Source organism: Phoxinus phoxinus (assembly GCF_949152265.1).
Source record: "Phoxinus phoxinus genome assembly, chromosome: 25".
NCBI lineage: Eukaryota > Metazoa > Chordata > Actinopteri > Cypriniformes > Leuciscidae > Phoxinus > Phoxinus phoxinus.
Genome location: NC_136900.1, coordinates 19,679,806 through 19,700,032, shown reverse-complemented (window position 1 = coordinate 19,700,032; position 20,227 = coordinate 19,679,806). Strand labels below are relative to the sequence as shown.

The 20,227-nt window shown below is 39.9% G+C and overlaps 1 protein-coding gene across 1 annotated transcript; it reads right to left on the bottom strand.

Annotated features, from left to right (window-relative positions):
• Window positions 1–7,247: 7,247 nt before the first annotated feature.
• fbxl22 (F-box and leucine-rich repeat protein 22) lies at window positions 7,248–16,300 on the bottom strand. The gene is made up of 2 exons (XM_079604255.1): window positions 15,706–16,300; window positions 7,248–10,174 (listed from the first exon to the last, which is right to left on the bottom strand). The coding sequence occupies exons 1-2, from the start codon at window positions 16,161–16,163 to the stop codon at window positions 9,826–9,828; spliced, it is 807 nt and encodes a 268-aa protein (XP_079460381.1). The 5' UTR covers window positions 16,164–16,300; the 3' UTR covers window positions 7,248–9,825.
• Window positions 16,301–20,227: the final 3,927 nt, after the last annotated feature.

Below are 20,227 nucleotides of genomic sequence, written 5' to 3'. Positions count from 1 at the left end.
ACACGCTCTGGGGGCGAATGCATGAATGTATACGTCCGAGCGCACACTGTGCAGGTGTGAAGTAAAGATCAAGCCAGGATAGAGGTGCAGATGGAGCCGCAGGTACACAGAGATATCCTTTAATATGCAGACACCACCTATGACACTGGCCAGTTTACTGTATAATGACTATATCGTATAATTACTATATTTCTCAAGAGTCTTCTAATGGAAGCACATGTTTATACTGCAAAGAATTATGGGGAATTATGTTACGCTAGGATTTTGTAGTCTAGACGTGAAGGTTTCCTCACTCAGCATGATGTCGTCTACTGAGAATAAAGAACAGGGGGAATTTAAGTTCACTCTTGTGTTTAGTATCCAACTAATTTTTTTGTACGTTTGCACATGAAAAAAAATTCTGCTATGGTTTCCAAAATGTGTTTTATGGTTGCTAGGGTGTTCTGGTTGGTTGACAGACTGTTGCTATGTGGTTGCTAGGGTGTTCTGGTTGGTTTACAGAGTGTGGCTATGTGGTTGGTAGGGTGTTCTGGTTGGCTGACAGACTGTTGCTATTGGTTGCTAGGGTGTTCTGGTTGGTTGCCAGAATAATGCTTTGTGGTTGCTAGGGTGTTCTGGTTGGTTGTCAGACTGATGCAATTTGTTTGCTAGGGTGGTATGGTTGGTTGCCAGACTATTGCTATGTGGTTGCTAGGGTGTTATGGTCTGTTGCCAGACTGATGCTGTGTGGTTGCTAGGGTGTTCTGATTGGTTGCCAGACTGATGCTGTGTGGTTGCTAGGGTGTTCTGGTTGGTTGCCATACTGATGCTGTGTGGTTTTTTGGGTGTTCTTGTTTCTGTTGCCAGACTGATGCTGTGTGGTTGCTAGGGTGTTCTGGTTGGTTGCTAGACTGATACTGTGTGGTTGCTAGGGTGTTCTGATTGGATGCCAGATTGTTGCAATGTGGTTGCTAGGATGCTCTGTTCGGTTGACAGACTGTTACTATTGGTTGCTAGGGTGTTTTGGTTGGTTGCCAGATTGTTGCAATGTGGTTGCTAGGATGCTCTGTTCGGTTGACAGACTGTTACTATTGGTTGCTAGGGTGTTTTGGTTGGTTGCCAGACTGTTGCTATGTGGTTGCTAGGGTGTTCTGGTTGGTTGCCAGACTGATGCTGTGGGGTTGTAAGTGTGTTCTGGTTTGTTGTTTTTTGCATAATATTCTGTATTCACTATTCAGCATCTGTTACCTTCAGCTAAATAAGTAATGATAATAATACAAATTATATCCATTCTAATTATTGATCTCCCAGATCTGGCCATTGAGAAAAGACAGAGGGCCTGAGGTCTAGACAACATTAAGACAATATTAAGACAACTCTCCGATGAAATGTGGACCATATTCAGACACAGAAAAAAGTATTTAAAAAACAGGCCTGGTATTGATGTTCCCTCTCTGTGGACATATGAGATTACAGAAAAGATCAGATAACGCACCCTCGCTCCATCCTCGATTCTGGGCCGAGGAATATAAAAAGACTGTCCGACCTCCACCCATCTCCATCCACTCGCTCTGTATTTTTCTCATATTGCTACACAATGAAACCCAGCACTGCAGCAACTGAAGCAGAGCAAAAAGGGTAGCTCACATTTGAACCCACTCCCCCATTAAGAAAATCTATAGCGGATGCTTATACTTTGACAACGAGACCTCATAAATAAAGCAGGAGGGGCTCGTCTTAATGGCTTACTTTCTCAGACACTGTCACACAAACACACAACTAGACCTATTACACACTTAATCTCTCCATTACCATCTACTTCCCGTTCTTTATCATTATCCACTAAAGGAAAGAAGCTGTTATCGCACGTAATAAAAACACACATATTCACTTCTATAGGCTCATTATTGCCTGGTCGTAATAGATGGAAATGCATTTAAACCTGCACAGTGCTATCAGACATGTATATTGAAGCATATCTATATAAAAGACATCAAACCCTTTAAAGCAAAAGAAAAAAAAATCGCTCATATTGTGTCAGGCAAGTGAGATAATTGGAAACCAGACCTTTGTAAGGCTGGCAGCTCTTTGTGTTGTGAAGAATTAACCGCGAGAGAGGAAAGCACAACTGCAGACACAGAATCCTGAACCAGCTCGACAAAGTCTAATTCAAGTGGTGTTTTTGTAATATTTATTCATAATTTTAACTGAATTATTCACATTATATGCAGATTCATTAATCAAATGAATCACAATTAATAGCATATATAAATATTTGGCAAGAAAAAAATTAAGATAATTCACACCTAACATAAAAGTTTGCAAATATATTATGTTAGATGCGATTAATCAATTTGGCGTGTGTGTGTGTGTGTGTGTGTGTGTGTGTGTGTGTGTGTGTGTGTGTGTGTGTGTGTGTGTGTGTGTGTGTGTGTAATAGCAGCTGAGTTTCTAGACCAAATAACTTGCTTTGAAGCCAAAGCTTCAGCAACCAACGTTTAAACTCAAATGTACCAGAGTCATTATCATTATGCAGTCTTCTTTGCATACAATATAACAAATGATTTAGAGTGATTAGCCTGTTTATAATTTCCTAGCGTCTGGAGGCTTGTTCCCGCTCAATTTTATTTTCAAACGAAGAGCCCGTTGCTGGAAATGCGTTCTGTAAAGTGAGCAGCCATGAACACGGCCAGGAAGCGTGAGCTGCCATTTCGCACAGAGGAAATCCAAGGGGGAAATGTTCCTTCTGAAAAATGTGGCTGCCGTGGTCAAATGACCTCCGTGAAAATCGGAGTAAATTGGATAACGACTGGCTGTTGTCAAAACTTGTTTGCTTCAATTCATTTGCGAATAACAAGCCGCCTGTGGAAGTGCACTAGTTTTGTTTGTCTTCTTGCAGCTCACTGCACTTTGACAAGTTGATGTACATGTATAAACTCCAAAGGTAAAAATAATTTACCTCGTTTTACAATGCTGTGACTACTGCTCCTTTATTGAGTTTTACTGATCTGTGCTTGATCTTAAAGTCAACATGACATTGAAATTGACTTTCTTTGATTTATATTCTTAATACACATTCCTGGTCTTATTGTGAACGATTCATCATTGCATGCAATTCGAAAGAAAAGTATGATTGTCTTCGTACCTTTCATCAAAATGTATTAACTTGCTTTGTCTCTGAAACGGCTTCAGTCGACATCACCATATTTTTCAACCCCTCCTCGCTAACCACCGGGCTCCAGAACATGGCGGACACAATAAATGCAGTGTCTGCTTTGAAATGACTGAAATTATTATGTTTTCATTTATATTAAAACTAGCTATGTCTCATGTACAAAATAGATAGTACTGTACAATTACAATACCCAGACAGCAACATAGTGTTGGCCCAGATCCAGGCCACATCTGGTACAGTACATGTGGATTCCACTCGTACCAGATGTGGGCCGTGACACTATTTTGCTGTCTGGGTTTAGCCTAAATAATCATCAAATTTTCATTATTTGTTTCACCTGAAACATATGAATGAGGTCGTACGAATTCATACCATTTCAATTTGCCAAAATGTTATGAATTGTCATGAGATTGTGAGGACTTACGCACAATAACACCCACTATGCAATCAACACTGTGTATAAGATTACGTTTTTTCTACCCACAAATTTCCCATGGAAATGCATCATTTATTCGTCATTTGCACAATTTGCACTGGGGAAACTGGGCATTGAAATGCTTGTGATGAGGCTCAGACTTACATTAACATTAACTGGAGCATACACAAATTTAGTAAACATGACCATAAACACAAAGTGGAGGGCACTGGGATGTTAAAGTGACATGTGCTGTATCGTAGGCAGAACAATAAATACAAATGAGTAGCAGTAACAAATAGTAAAAAAGTAGTTAGTAGTACTGGTAGAAGTCTCAGTGTCCGAAGTGGCAGTAAAAAAGTGTTTATGGAAGTAAATTGGGTTGCACACGCTGTTTCATGTGGACTTTAATAGTAAGGAATTTTCATTGGTTTCTTCTCATTACTCTTTATCAGTTGATTTATGTGCACAGAGAGGTAAAAAAAAATAATTTCTAAGTGAATATCTTAATCCATATAGATGTAGCATAGCCAATCAATTTCCTCAGAAGTTCCACCGGACAAAGGAGAAGTGTGTGTGAAACTCTTGTTGTGTTTGTATTGGCCAACGAAAAAACCTGCATAGAGCTAACGTGGAATGCGTCTTTAAGGACAGATAGACGCATGTTTGATTTACATCGGTTTTACTCGACTAAAATGGAAAAGAAGGCAGATCAGGCACGTGTGTGTGTGTGTGTGTGTGTGTGTGTGTGTGTGTGTGTGTGTGTGTGTGTGTGTGTGTGTGTGTGTGTGTGTGTGTGTGTGTGTGTGTGTGGGACAGTGATTCTCTTTGAGGTTTTCAAATAAATGAGAATCATTGAAACCTGAATGTTGCACATTAAACACCTTTTTCAACTCAGGGAAGGCCATCTCAGTTCATGTGGTACTAAAACCCTCAACGCCAGCCCACGGTCTCCAGTCTGCAGACATAACGCATGAAATAAGTCATAGTCTGCCACTTAACTGTCACACTTTTACCAACAACAAAAAGTCCTAACTAAACAAGTAAAAGACATTTGGAGGCTAACACTACATATAGCAAAGCTTCTGAGTGCTGTGTTGGGCAGTGTATAATGTTGTGGAGTAAACTTAAGCAAGCATTTGCTCCATTATGTGAAATTCTAAAGCTCTGTTTGTTATACGCGTCTCTCCGCACACATTTCACAAGCATCCTTATGTAATGCCCTCACAAGGTCTACTGCCCGATCTCAACCTATCACAAAGACAAATCACGTTGCAAACATGTGCACCAAATGAAGGCACTGCATTCTACCTATATGTGCTCAATTAATGTATGGATTCCAGTCAGAAACATTGTGTTTGCGCAGATCCAGGCCACATCTACATGTGGATTCCATGCGTACCAGATCTGGGCCGACACTATGTTGCTGTCTGGGATAAATGACTGGAATCAAAATTTGTTTAATCTTTTGAGATACAGAGTTGATCGAACTATAAAAACACAATGTAGCCTAAGTTTAACTTAAAAAAAAAGATAAATGTATAACCACACAAATTTACATGTCGATGTTCATTCGATGTTCAGAAACTTGGCCCGCCCCCTTACACTGTAAAAAAAAAGTTGTTGCCTTAAATTTTTTAGTTATCAACTTAAATGACATTAAACTGACTTAAAAATTATTTGAATCGTGTATAACTTGTATAAAAAGTTGAAGATTACTTCTGTAAAAACATGTTGTCATAACTTTTTGATCATATAATTTACAGTGTACTGTGCCCAACATTAGAAACAAATGGCTAAAGTACATTTTTAACAAAGTCTGAAATTGTGTAATGTTTTTTTTTATCACAATCTAATGTACTATAGGCTCTGCAAAGGGACAGATAACAACTATATCTGACATGTTTAATGGCAGTTTAATTCTTAATTTTTGACTGTTTTTGAATAAAGAAACGACTAAATGTGTGGAGAAAATTTAGCAAAAATGTCTATATTGTCAATTTTGTATACACAGCTCACACAGAAGTCACTTTCAAACCAAGCAGCTTTCTGTCAACTTGATGAAAAATCTGTGTGGAAAATCTTTAGCACTCAAGCGAATTTTCTAATTGCGTGGATTCCTATTGAAATGAGTCGATCAATTTGCCAAACAATGGTAAATGTTATAACACAGGTGAATCACGGGTGTATATAAATACAAATAAAAAAATTTGAATAAAATAAAATAAATGTACAATATGACCCTTTTAATGAAGATCCTTCAGGCACAGCAGCTAAAAATACACCTCACATTTTATGAATCCCAACAGACCTGCTAAATCCCTGGTAATGTGCATTGCAGGACATGAGAGATGCAGTAGGAGTGGCTATATGGATGTGTTCTGGGGTCTAAAAGAGAAGCCAGCGCACCAGCAACCATTCCTGGATGACATAAATCAACTCCCCCTCCCCTTCTTTTCCGCTCAGCCTGTGAATTTCACTACAACGTGACTTCCCTCCCACAGTTTTTACGAAACAGCTCGTGGCCTGAGCTGCCTTTGCATTCCTCCACCCAGAGGGAGAGAAAGAGAAGGAAAGAGACTGCATGTTGTACATGTATGTGCAGATCTTATGTCACAACTTGCCCATGTGCTTCAGTCAAACCAATAAACATCCAGTAGAATTTATTACCCTCTGCAGCTTGTTTTATCACTTTCCTCACAACCTCACGTTCGGTTTATATGGCATATGAGGACGAGCAATCGAGGACAGGCATATGTACAACATGTGATGTTCTTTCAGAAATGAGGAGATGTCTGGGTGGTGCTTTGGGTCTATACGCAAGCATACATCACAGGCCAAAAACGTGAGGGAATGGAATTCACCCGAGACATTGCATAAATGCGTCAATGTCACTTCTTACAGTGACCAGTCTTTCTGGTTTGCCATCGAATGCATACTTTTCTGGCTAACATACACACAGCTGTTGGTCAAGACCTGGATTAGACATTTAGATCTGACACGTGGAGACTCTTATAGGTTGATGCAGACTAATAATTCATTTCTATATGCAGCCTGAACTGGCTCTTATATGGTCTTAAGGATCTGGCTCAACCTCATAATCCCACATGAACGGTTGCATCTGGAAAAAACGGCTGTGGTCCATTTGAAGCAATTTGCTTTGAAGTTTATCTAAATTGCTGTAAGGTATTGAAGTTCTTGATCTGAGAACAAATTGTGGAATCCTTTGTATTTTGACAAAAAATAGGTTAATCGTGCAAAATGAGAATTATTCTGATTTATTGAGCATTTCCTAAGAATTCATTAGAGATTTGGGCGTATTGAGATTTCGGACATTTCGGTCTTACGTTCGTAAAAATGTTGTATGGATTGAGACAACCTTCGGACGGACACGTTAGTGTCTCAATACCTTATTTTCTCTTACAAACTTTATACGAATGCCTGACTAAGGCCTTAAGAGAAAATGTACGCATTATCAAACGCAGTAAAGATTGCATTCAAATAAAGTCGTGGGAGTTGGAAGCATACTGTGATATTTTTGTCAGCTATTTTCTTGAAGGTCGTAAAAGAGGCAATGCATAAAGACAGCAATGTTACAAACTTACGAACTGCAGGTATTTGTAAGAATGTTGTTATAGATGGCAACAAATTTAGGAAACAAGATTTCTTTTTTTTTTTACTTCAGGCATTCGTACAGTAAGCATGGTGTAATAAACAACAACATATTGATCCAGCAACTTTCAGGCTCACAATCTCCATCAGGCATTCATAAGAATGTTGCAAAAGACAGCAAAATATTGAGACAGCTACATTTGAAGGTCCTTGTTGTCTCAAAAAATATACATATGAATATAAAAACTTCTGCCATTACCATTACCAATATCTGTCATTACCAATATCTAGGCTAACTCACCTGCCTTTACATAAACTTTCTGATACTGAAAAAAGAATTAAACAGAACAAACAGTTCTTGTGATGTGAAGCATGTTTTATGACCTCCTCAGAGATTGTGTTTGCCCACAGTAGACTTCACAGATGACATGCTTTACAACTGTAACCTCAGCAACACAAACCCGTGTGCTTCAGGCAAATCACACACATTAGCGGCCCATTGCTGTCTACAGCCAATCAACACCAACCTTAAAGTTGCCCATGGGTGTTAACTTCTCAGTTTTGAGAAAAAGAAGGTCTACACTCTGGCAATAACAACTTTTTTTTTTCTTTGAAAGACTACTACAGTTTCTTGGCTTCACTTGCTAATTGCTTACACGTGATCGTGCACATAAATAGTGGCTAATGTTTTCAGCCTTTCTAAATCTGTTGGCTCGATCCTTGATGTTATCAAACGCTAACTGGATTGCATAACCACTTGGAGTGGATTGACATCCACAACAAAGAAATACCTGATTTAGGCAATCACGGCATGCTGATCATGTTTTGCGGCTCATTTCTAAGTCTTACGAAATATCACAGTGCTTGATTTCACGAGGCCCGAGACAATAGTTTTATGGGTGAACCGTGAGTCACAGGCCCTCGTCGTCATCCTCCATCGATGATTATGGTCATGGGAATTATTGTAAAGTTAGACAAACGTTATCAACAATCTCCATTTGTAACACAATAACAGACATTTGTTTTACAACGATAACTTGTTTTTTTCTTCTTCAGACATTTACTTATGTAACTTGACAAGAACAAGAGTTGGAAATTGATACTGATAACAAGAATGAGAGAGAAAGAAAAAATTATCCTAATATTATTTCACCCTCCAGCCTCCAATCCATTGCAGAGAACATCCCGTGGAGACATTGGCTGTAAAACAAGGGACTTTCTGTTAAGACTCATTAGAAATGATTTTGTTTATCTAAATTTATCTCCAATAATATTACAGACTAAGGACAGAATGTGTGATTGTTCTTCATACAGTCTTGATGGTGCCCTGAGGGTTTGAGGAAACTGTACTTGTGTTTGCTGGATTGCATGCACTTGAAAAAGGTCAAACAGGCACAAGAGTGGAAGAACCAATTCTGTAACTCCAAGCGGCAAGAACAACTATTTTTGCTGCAATTACGATGCAAAATAGTGTGGTCACGTGGACAACACAGACACTGGCCAACCTACTTCCACACTCCACAGCTCTTACATAATAGCTTTCTAATCACAACGTTGGAAGACTTCCAACATGGCCTCAAATAACTCTGTGGAGGCATTAGGTCATAAATCTCTGTTAAGGCAGACATGATAGGAGGGACAAAACAACCTTCATCAACGGTCAACAGGTAAGTTCGTACATCGAAGTGCATAGTCTCAATGTACAGGAATTATGCAGTACATAATAAAAAAGTTTAAAAAAAGATACGTATAAAACAAGAAAAACAAACATTATTTTACTAAGAAAAAGCATTGTTACATGATTCTGCTACAAAATACAGTAGTTGATATGTAAACTGAAGTTTGGTCTCTATGGGTAGCCATATATAGGCTACTGCGTGTTTTAGTATGGCTAAAACGCTGTTGACCAATCAGCAACCAGGACTGGAACGGTTTTCTAAAACAAGATGAATGAATTTGCTTAATGAAATAAAGTTTTATAGGAGCAATAAGGCATTCAAGGCCCTATAGTGCCTAACATGATATGATTCACCATATGACTATATTCACAATATAATACAGCCTCACACACCTTATTGCTTAATAAAAGTCATGAAGCAAGGCTATAAACCTGTGCTCGGTCAAATATTGTTCTTGCATAACTAGGAGGAAGTCCAAAACCCACAATGAGAATAACCAACTATGACTTGTTCCAGAACAAACCTTGATTATGCAAGCAAAAACAAGCTGTGCTTTTAAGAAATACTGCAAATGTTTTATAATCAAAACTTAAGATTTGGTTGAAATGTGTGGATTGGGCCACTGCCTTGCATATTGAATACTTAGTCTTTGTACTGTGTACTTGACCGGGGAGTCATTTCATGGAGCCAAATGGACAAATAAACAAGTGAAAAACAACCCATGACAGCAAAGGTATAAAAAAAATGAGTTTGAAATGAGAATGCTGATCAAATAAACACAAACAATTCAAATTAAATGAAGACTGTGTGTCACTTTTGAAATGGCAAAATAAGGAATTACAAGAGAAACCCCATGTGTAATATCAATATCAATAGTGAGATAAAAAAAATGAAACATTTGTAATAGTACTGGGCAATGTTGTGAACCTCAATTTGACATGAAGTCTCTCAGTAGCTTCTAGCTGTCAGGAGAAGATCAAGAACTTCTGCAGAGCTCTCCTGATCTGTGTTTTCTCCTCAGGCTTGCTGTCTGGAATCATATCTGCACTGTGTAATGCGCTCAGGTGCACTTCTGGTCTCTTGTCTCTGACGTCCTGCAGCCCTGCCTGGGTCACGTTCCGGCAGAAGTCCACCCTCACCTCTGTGAGACTTTTACCGTGGTCCACCACAGCCTGGAGGACGGAGTCAGTCATCCGAGCGCAGTTTTCTAGACTAAGGCTATCTAGCCTCATGCAGCTTTGTAGCACGTCGATGACATTTTGATCCGTGATGTGTCCGCATCCAGACAGAGTCAGCGAGACTAGATTCGGACACCTAAAGAAACAAGAGGCAGAATTTATCATGCTATATGACAAAAATAACAAGTCTTATTTATAATAATACAAAAGAGTGATACACAGTGCATATGTTTGCTTGCTATTTGTCTGAAAAAATTTATTTGAATAGTGAATTATCGAATCACGAACAAGTGTCCGTTAAAGCTGAAGTGTGTAATTTCTGTGCTGCTATTTTTCAAACAGGTTTCCCTAACACTCCCCTTGTATGTGACTGGCCAATTAAACTGATAGCCCCGCACCCAAACTCATGCTATTGGTTGATACCGTGTTGCTATGCAGGCTTGTCGGGATTTTCAAACAAATAGCAATGTTTTGAAAGCACCACAGAGACTGTGGGATTCAACATACAAATGACTAGATTCCAGTGGATTCCATTATACTAAGATTATACTAAGATAGAAGAAAGTTATTAAAGAAAACATTATGTGACATAGAACTTAAGTAAATTAATAATTTGCTACGCTCATATTAGAAGCGCCAAAACCATTCAAATGTTTTCAGAACGCTTCCCTGTCATGCCATTGGTAAAACAAAAACGTAGCTCCGCCCCCAAATCACTCCATTGGAGTCAGTGTTGCCATGTCATGCTCAAAAGAACAGACGATTCAACAATGACTAACTTACACATGTACACTGCATCTTAATAGAAGAATAGAACAAAAGTAATTTAACAAAAAACTTGGATAGAAGAAAGTAATTTAACAAAATAAAAATACACACTTAAAACAAGCTGCATTGTGTGATACAGAACTTAAGAAAATGATTCATCTAATTGGATAAGATCTTAATTGCACTAATAAAATCAACAGCATTCAAACAGGTTTCCTGAATGCTCCCCCATCTGCCATTGGTCAAACAAACAGATAGCTCCGCCCCAAAACTCACCCCATTGGTTGAGCCAGTGTTGCCGTGTCAGGCTGGTCTGAATTCTCTGTCACTGTTTTGAAAACAGTGACAGAATACTTTTTTTCGGGGGGTGGGGGGGGTTGGATTAGTTAACATCTTAATATTGCCATATTAATCATCTCAGCATGTATTGACATTAATCTGGAATCAAAGAAAGTATTTTCATTCTTTTTTTTTTTTAGACAGCTTTAAGTGACAGTGAGAAATATATGAATTTCAAAAATGTAAACAGCCGTCAAAGATTAACTGGCTTGAAAACACACTAGTTTACTGCATTGCGAATGCTTTTTATTCCTCAGGGGACACATGAAGTGGTAGACTGTATGATGAACGTGCCATGCTGTCAAAAACTCTAACCCAAAACTGTTTAGGCAGTAATTTATGTGGCCCCACTAGGCATTTGCAGTGTATTATACCAAGCATACCTGTAGCATAGCAAAAACCATTCCCTTAGTCAGTGTTTGCTGCATCAGCTGTTTTTGCCACATAAACACAGCTGGTGCTCTTGCTAAATCGCACCAGCTGAAAGCCGAGCCATTTCCCATGCCCACACCAGTGAGCTCGGGCAACAGGATCCTTCTGTACTGGCTTCTGGTGAGCGGCCCTTCTGTGTGTCCGTGTTTCTCCTCTGCTGCAGCCTGCCGGTGGACTCACACTGGGTCAACACTCACACGCTCACATGGAGCGAGCTAATGGCTGGAGCTTTGAGATGTCATTCACGTTTACTGATGCAGATTATATAAACTCTTACATAATCTTACCACTTAACCACATGTGAGACCGGCACATTCCAGCCGCCTGTAAGTGTTATGTCCCAATAACCCTGGCCATGGGGCAGATCTCACGCTACACGTGCCATTGCTTTCATTATCACAGACGGACATCTGTGACACAGACGGTCTGATAACGGGATCAACGGGAGAGGAAGGATGAGAGAGGCTCACAAGAATTCGAAGCCTCAGGGATCGGTTGGTTTGACAGTTTCAGCTGGAGCAGCTTTCAGCCATTGTGTTTGAGCGGGAGGAGTTTTCAGAGTTGGCCAGATGAAGTAAACACACTAGATATATGCGTCGCATCATCTCCGGTTACATAAGCATGTCTTCCTCTCGTGGCTCCGCCTTTCTCTTATGCAGATGTTTGGTTTGGTTTTTTTTTAAGCACAGATTTCCTGCAAACAGGCTTTTTTGGTTTTGTAATGAAAAACTAATATAGACTTTTAAGTTTTATTTTACTTTGCTTCTGAGAATGAGGCTGGGTGTAAAGGCTTCTCCATGAGGATGTGGCCTCTATAGACATCCCACACGTGGCAGGACGTGCGCGTGTGGTATAATTTACCAGGAATTCAATCTAATGCTTTTTCTTTGAACTCAAAGAGTCATCACAGTGACAGTAGTCTTCCTATAGGCTAATGTCTCTCTCGGGACTCTGGAGGGTGTGTCTAGGGCCACAGGACTGAGTCTAGAGACTTCTTTTCCCTGAAGCGGCAATAATGATCGGTCTGCGCCAAGAACATCAACAGAAAAAGTCGGATGTGGTCAGATGTAGTTACGTTCTTCGTTTTCTTTAATTCTTCATTTCTATGGGCCTGTTTGGATAAATGGTGTTATTCATCATGTGCAATATCCATGACAAATTATTTGTTGTGGAGCCAAAGGTCTAAGCCATCAAATCGTTGAAATAATTTTTTTAGTGTTAGCATTTTTGGCCATGAAAATTTCAGAATCCGGTTCTAAATTTTAGTGGACGGCAACAGTAAGTTGCACTAGGTGTTCAAGAAAGATAAAGAAAGCAATTATTTGAAGAATAAAACTAGATCCCTACTTGAACTCAATGACACGATCTGAGATTTCCTCTTCCCTAGGCACTGTTTTATTAAAAGTTTCCTGCAGCTGAAATATATTGCCACAATGGCGTCAGTCAGTCAGCGTGTGTGTGTGTGTGTGTGTGTGTGTGTCTTTGTAGGAGAGTGAGCGAGACATACACACGTGCACACACAGTGCACAGTGACTGTGACGCACATGTGCATTCCACCCTCATCAACAAAGAACTGATTGTAGGCTCCACCTGCCAATGCAAATCATGAGAGGAGAGCGCACAAGGGAGGGACTTCTCTCCAATTTCATCATGTGTTGCTCCAATGTTCTCTAGTCTATCTTGAGTTGCATTGGATCTTTGAAGAATTGTGTACCCTGATGTCATAAGAGAACCTTAGAATGGTCTGGTTCTTGTGTTCTAACTCTTTATACAGACCAGAAAGTAGCATGCTGATCTGAAGAACCTATAATGAACATCAAAAACTTAACCATTAAAAATACAGTATAGCCAACTCAAGAACCCTACTGATTTCATCGTGTCGTTCCATAAATCTCTACGATGTACATCCATATTCACACTTGTCTTTCATTCTTAAAAATAAAGGTTTCAATATTTTATTCTTGAGGAAGAACAAAATTACCTAGAAACCAATACACTGACCTGAGGAACTTATAATGTAACATAAAAAAAAGAATTCAAGTCACTATTTACTTTGTTAGCGCACATTACAAATCTTGTGGTGAAAAATTAACCAGTGCAAGTTAATAGAAAGAAAGACATCGTTTGTAGTGGTAATCTTTAATCGAAATCTAAATATTTGCTTCAAATCTGGAATGGCGTTTGATGGTGTTTTCTTGCGTTTCTTGTTTAAAAGTCCCCTGTAACGTCAGTCTGCTATGAGCAAGGGATGGAGAGGAGGAGTGCGAAAATAAAACCCCACCCTCTATCAAATGTTACGTTTCACTTGGAAATACGTCATAACACTGAAGTAAAGTCAGTTGCAACTTCAAGTTCACACTGACTTTAACCTCCCAAAAACCTTTAACATCTTGAGTTGACGAAATGGTTCTTCAGAAGTAAAGAGTTCTTGACGTTTCATAACACATTCTTCAGATCAGTAAAGGCAAAGTTTGGCTCTTTTTCTGAGGGCAATGCAGAGAATTACTGAAGAACCATTTTTTTTAAGAGCTCTGCCAAATCCCAGAGTTTCTGTTTCTTTCTCTCTTTTTTTCTTGCAAGTGAGTTTACAGTGCAAAACAGCAGCGGGAGAAACCGCAGAGCTCCATCATGTCTCACGTTATTATTGGCTGCCTGGAAGAGGCTGTACAGATCTGCTCTTAAAACTCCAGAGGGTAATTCAGCTGTGCACTGCTTGCTACACCGCAGACCTCGTGTCATTCAAAACTTGAGGCAAACTACATTCCCAGCCTCAGCACGCTTTCGAACGCAAGCCGCATCTATCGGTGGAAGACTGTGATGACGCGCATGCTTGAGGCTAAAATGTGTTTATGATGAACTTTTAAGGAATGAAGGTTTGAGTAGATCTCCATTAGTCAGACACTGGCGGAGTTAAATGGCTACGGGAGGAACATTCATGCTGAAGTCATTTCAAGCTTTCCACCATTGATGTCTGTTCCTTGAAAAATATCACGCTACGTCCTAATGTATCTGCGATCCTCAAAAACAAAAGTTTCTGAACGTTCTGTACTCATTTAAATCTTTTTTCAACCCATAACAGAACCTGCAATTTGCTGCAACTCACAAGAAAGTGGGCCAGTGTTGTGTTCTAGTCTTCCATACATTGAGTGACAGTCCCACAGCTGCTTGTTGACTGAGGGCCTGTGGTGTGCCGGTAGCTGTGGAGTGATGGGCCAGTTGTTGCAGGCAATGCGTGAAATTTTCCAGTTGGTGTCTTTGTTTCCATTTACAATCTTTTATGTAGAGATTTAATGAATTTATTTAAGCCAGCAGTTTTAAGTCAAATTTATTAAGCACCTTCATAAACCAGATTAATTCATAAACATTGAGTTGTGATTCGTTTTAAAATGGTTTCAAGATTTTGCGACTTGACATAAAAAATTGTGAGAACTAACTCTTCATTATTTACTACCTCATGCTTCAAACCTGTTTGACTCGCTTTCATCTGTGGAATAGAAGTTGATATTTTAAAGAATGTTCCTTCTACTCTTTTCCCATGCAACAAAAGCAGTATGAAGTCTGAAGGAACAGAACAAAATCAGCATGGCACTGAAATTTGAAAATTCGATTGAAATTCGATTTTATGCTGACTTTACTGAAAATTTTCCCTAGCTCCACCACAGCTTTCATATCTCATTTGCGCTTGTGCATATCAAACTTGACACGTCATGATAGGGTATGAAACGTCATCAAATGTGATTTGGTGTCATTGATGTAAAACGTATGTCCATACGCTTATGCACCAAGTTTGAATATATGCAAGTGCAAATGAGATTTAAGCGAAAACGAAGACGACTAAAATGTTGGTCTGTTCGACACACAAATCTATCATATTGCTTTTGTATGGACAACATTTACGTTAATAATATTGTGTTTTTTGCACTATTTGGAGCTTGACAGAGCTCTGCATATTCTTCTTCCGATGTTTGGAATAACACGAGGATGAGTAAACGATCACGGTAACTTAATTTTGGAGTCCTTTTAACGTTACTTCATCAGTCTAAATATATCAGGGTAGAACATCTGCCTGTCCGAGATCAAGCCAATGACAAAATGAATGTTGATGCCAAGACAAACAGAAACACTCACATGTGGCAAACACGCTCCAGGAAGTCACTGACGAGGCTCTCGTGCTTTCTGCAGAGGTCTCTCTGGAACGTGGTCTTCATCCAGTCCTCGATGTTGCACACTTTGACCCTGCTCGAGTGCCAGCATACAGCCAGGTACCTTAGCGAAGAGCTCAGAACAAAGTTGTCCCTCCTTAACTCGCATGGAGACCTGAAGTGAAGTAGCGTCCATAGTTGCGGGTCCAGGAAGACCTGTCTTAGACGTAGGCAAGTCAGGGACAGGCTGCGGCGACTGTCCTTGTCTAGGTACGAAAAAAGGTGTAGCAAACACTCCTGATTTAGTTCTGTGAGAAGCATAGCAAGACTGAAGACACTAACAGGCCTGCTAACAACCACAAAGCAACGAGACAACGACGAGTCTTGTGTGGCCTGGATTCGTGATTCTCCCCCAGACTGTAATCTAACTGAGGCCTTGCACATATAAGGTCGTAAGGAATGGGGGTTATTTTGGGAGGGACGCTGCAGGCACGGTCAAAAATGGAAATGTGTGAGGCACATGGACCCTCCCGGTCCATCTGTCTCTAACGCCTGTACAGGAGGCAGTGTGAGGGACGTTTAGAGTGTGGCAGCTTCTGTTTATCACTTGCAAGAGGCTTCACTCAGCGCCTTGCATCTTTGGGGATGGGGGATGGCGAGACACTCTTCACTCCTGGTTTTGCGTGCATTTTGGTTGATAAAAGACGACACACTTGGGCATGTTTACACGACAAAGATGTACTAAAAACAAAAAAATTATTCCTTCGCATTTTTCACATACAGGCGGCAATGTTGTCAAATCGATTCCCGTTCACACGGATCCGCGAAAACGATCCGTGGAAATAAAAAACGAAACATGCCAGGCCAGTAGTTGGCGATGTCACTTTGTAAAGCAACACTACGCGCATGTAGACTTAATATGTAATACGCATGTGCATAACATCACAGTTTTCACAAATTCACGTTTTTGTAGTTTTAAACTGAGATGATAGCGTTATTGTTTTCAAAAACTTGCGTTTTCAGGCCCCGAAATGCCGTTGTAGTTTAAATGAACAGCCAAAATTCATAAAAAGTTTGTGTAAACGGCCCCTTAAGGTGGTCAAAGAAGACATTCGCCTATTTATCCTGTTACTCACTTGTGATCGGATCGACCAAAAAACAGGTATAAATGGGCCAGAGATTCTGAAAAGGTTTTTCAAGCCACTAGGATTTTGTATATAGACAAAAATGCCAAAAAATAAGAGGATGATGAAAAATAACAATGACTACCAACTGGACTGGTATCAAGACTAAGGAGCTACAGACGTCAAAACGATCCCCATTCACACTGATCCGCGAAAAGGAATAAAAATCCTGTATTCTGCTACCAGGCCATTAGATGGCGATGGAACACTATGGATTGAACACGTAATACGCATGTGCACGACGTCATAGTTTTTATCGTCTTGCCTTTTTGCTGTTTACACGGAGACCGTTTTCAAAACCTTGCACTTTGAAACACGTTTTCAAAAGTTTGCGTTTTCCGACAGCCAAAACGCTGTTGTCGTGTAAATGAACGGCAAAAACGCATAAAAAGTTATGTTTTTATTTGAAAACGGTGTCGTGTAAACAACCCCTTAGACTCAGACAGGAATTGCATTGCGTTTCCATCTAGCATTTACACAAAAGGCTCTCCAGCAATTTGTCCACAAATTTCCAAAATTTAAGTGTAAACGTAAGTCGCCTTGTTTACATTTTTTTTTCAGTAAAAAGTTAGAAAATACCTGACTGAATGTGAATATATTTCGAACAATACTGGAGATAAAGTAATTTTGCGGCACCAAATGAAATTACAAAAATGCTGATGCACCTTGTCATCTGCCATTGGTCAGCCAAACATAGCCACACCCCAAACTCACACCATTGGTTGAGCCAAGATTGCTGTGTCAGGCTAGTCAGAACCCTCTGATAAACAATGTTTAGGGGGGAAAAGGAAGGCATTAGTTTTTGGCAACTTGTCAAAAAGAAAGTACAGAGTGAGCTGCAGTCCTGCACGTTTTGCACGCACCGAACAGAGTGTACTTCTAAATTAGCAAGGCTAGCATTCCTGCCCCTTACTGGAATTATCTAGACGATATCTACTACACTTGATATGTCATTTGCCGATACCACTTGCTATCATTAGGTGAATCACAGAGGACCTGGCAAATCTTTTTCCAAGTAAAGTGCGATTTCAGCCTGTAACGTTTGAGTCACTTTCAATGAGTCATCATGACATGCCGCGACTGACGCAGTGGCATTTGATAACACAAGCAACGTGATCTTATTGGCAGCTGTGACCAGAGAGAGAGAGAGAGAGAGAGAGAGAGAGAGAGAGAGAGATGTTCCTCACCTGTTCTTCGCTTGCACGTGGCGTGTGGGGAAGGCCCTAGTGTTTGTTCTGCCCCGGGGGTGTGTGTGTGGGTGGGTGGCAGCAATTGATAGAAGGAGTGAGGAGGAAGGAAAATAAATACTCACAATGGGAACAATGCACACCCTCATACGCTGTTGTTTTGGAGCGCTTTACGTCATTAAAAACCATTCAGCATTTACATTTCAGTGGGTGACACTGTAAGTGGTCATTTGAGAAAAAGATTATAGAGAACTAGTGTACTTGCCACTATATTTCAAGCGAGGATAAGGAGAAAGCTACTCCACCTGGAGCAATTACATGGGCAGAACAGAAGAAATAAAAGCTATCCTGTACATTGGGACACACTCTGACTGAACCCGCACCCGTATTTGAGAACAGTGCGTACCAGAATCATTCAACCCAATGCGAGCATATTCAAATTGAGTAACAGTTTGTCCTTTTGTATACAAAATACGCCTAAGTTATATAAACTTGAAAAGTTTCAAATGTTCTTCATTCCTGGTCACATGCGCCCAGGTTAAAATTGAAATCAATGGGTAGTTTATATATAATATATCAAAAATATATAATATGTATGTGTAACCTAATATTTTATTATCAAATGTTATATTTAAATATTAATATTTTACACACATAAATGTGTCGTAGAATTGATTACACTGGAAAGGCATTGGCAATGCAAGACATTGTATTGACGACATATGTAAATACGGCACATTTTTAGATTTACTTCCTCTAGGATTGTTTTTTTTTCATTATTAAGGTGCTCTAAGCGATGTCACACTTTTTTTAGGCCAAATTTTTTTTTGTCATTTTAAAAATATTTCTGGTCTCTGTAGACAGCCCATGCTCCACAAACGGCAACAAAAACAAACTGGGCTAACCCGCACCACGAAACATAAACTGTTCCGGCCAATAACTGACGGATTTGGGGGTGGGGTTTGGGGTTTGGGGGGTTAGTGCGCGGATGAGGAGGAGGGAGGGTCTAGCTAGCCTCCGTTTTGTTTGACGAACGTCAACAAGAAGTGACATCACCCAACATTACTTAGAGCACCTTTAACAGATTATGATCTATTATTTTTTTTTACCATATTTGTAATGACTGATATGGAAGTGGGGCATAGCTAGTCCCAGCATAAGCCGACACACCCACGGACCATCTGATGCGTATTAGCACAAAAAAATGCCAAGCACTTCCTCTATTTGGCAAGCTATTCTGATTGGCCCGGTTTGCACAACTTCTGGAAACAAAATCATGTTAACAAGGTTGTGAGGAAGAACGAATCACTGGATTTCATCTTAACCCAGTCCTAAATAGTACCAAAATGAATGGTTGGTCCTTTTATATGTCAGTCAGAACCAGGGTTATAATAGTTGAAGGGATAGTTCACTCAAATATGAAAATTCTGATGAATTACTAACCCTCATGTCGTTCCAAACCGGTAAGACGTCCGTTTATCGTCAGAACACAAAGGAAGATCTTTTTGATGAAATCTGAGAGCTTTATGTAGTCTCCACAGACAGCTACGCAACTGACACTTAACACTAAAAAAAAAGCTCAGAGATCGTAAAATGTATCCATATGAGTGGAGCGGTTTAGTCCAAATTTTCTGAAGACTTGATCGCAATATTTGATGAACTTATGTGCTTTTATTCACATATAAACATTCATTAACTAAAACAGAAAACGGAAGTTCAAGCATGTTCGCTCGAACCAACGAGGTTCCTTGTCGTGTTACGCAGCACGTTTGAGCTTCAGCAAGAATCAATGAGGTTCATTCTCGTGTTACGCAGCACGTTTGAGCTTCAGGAAGAACCAATGAGGTTCCTTCTCGTGCTACGCAGCACATTTGAGCTTCAGGAAGAACCAATGAGGTTCATTCTCGTGTTTCGCAGCACGTTTGAGCTTCAGGAAGAACCAATGAGGTTCCTTCTCGTGCTACGCAGCACGTTTGAGCTTCAGGAAGAACCAATGAGGTTCATTCTTGTGTTACGCAGCACATTTGAGCTTCAGGAAGAACCAATGAGGTTCATTCTTGTGTTTCGCAGCACATTTGAGCTTCAGCAAGAACCAATGAGGTTCATTCTCATTACGCAGCACGTTTAAGCTTAAAAA

Excerpts from the sequence above, each read along its gene's own strand:
- fbxl22 (XM_079604255.1), bottom strand. The coding sequence starts at position 16,163 with ATGTGCAAGGCCTCAGTTAGATTACAGTCTGGGGGAGAATCACGAATC. Across the intron at positions 10,175-15,705 it reads CTGGAGCGTGTTTGCCACAT|GTGTCCGAATCTAGTCTCGC; the intron begins GTGAGTGTTTCT and ends TTGTTTCTTTAG.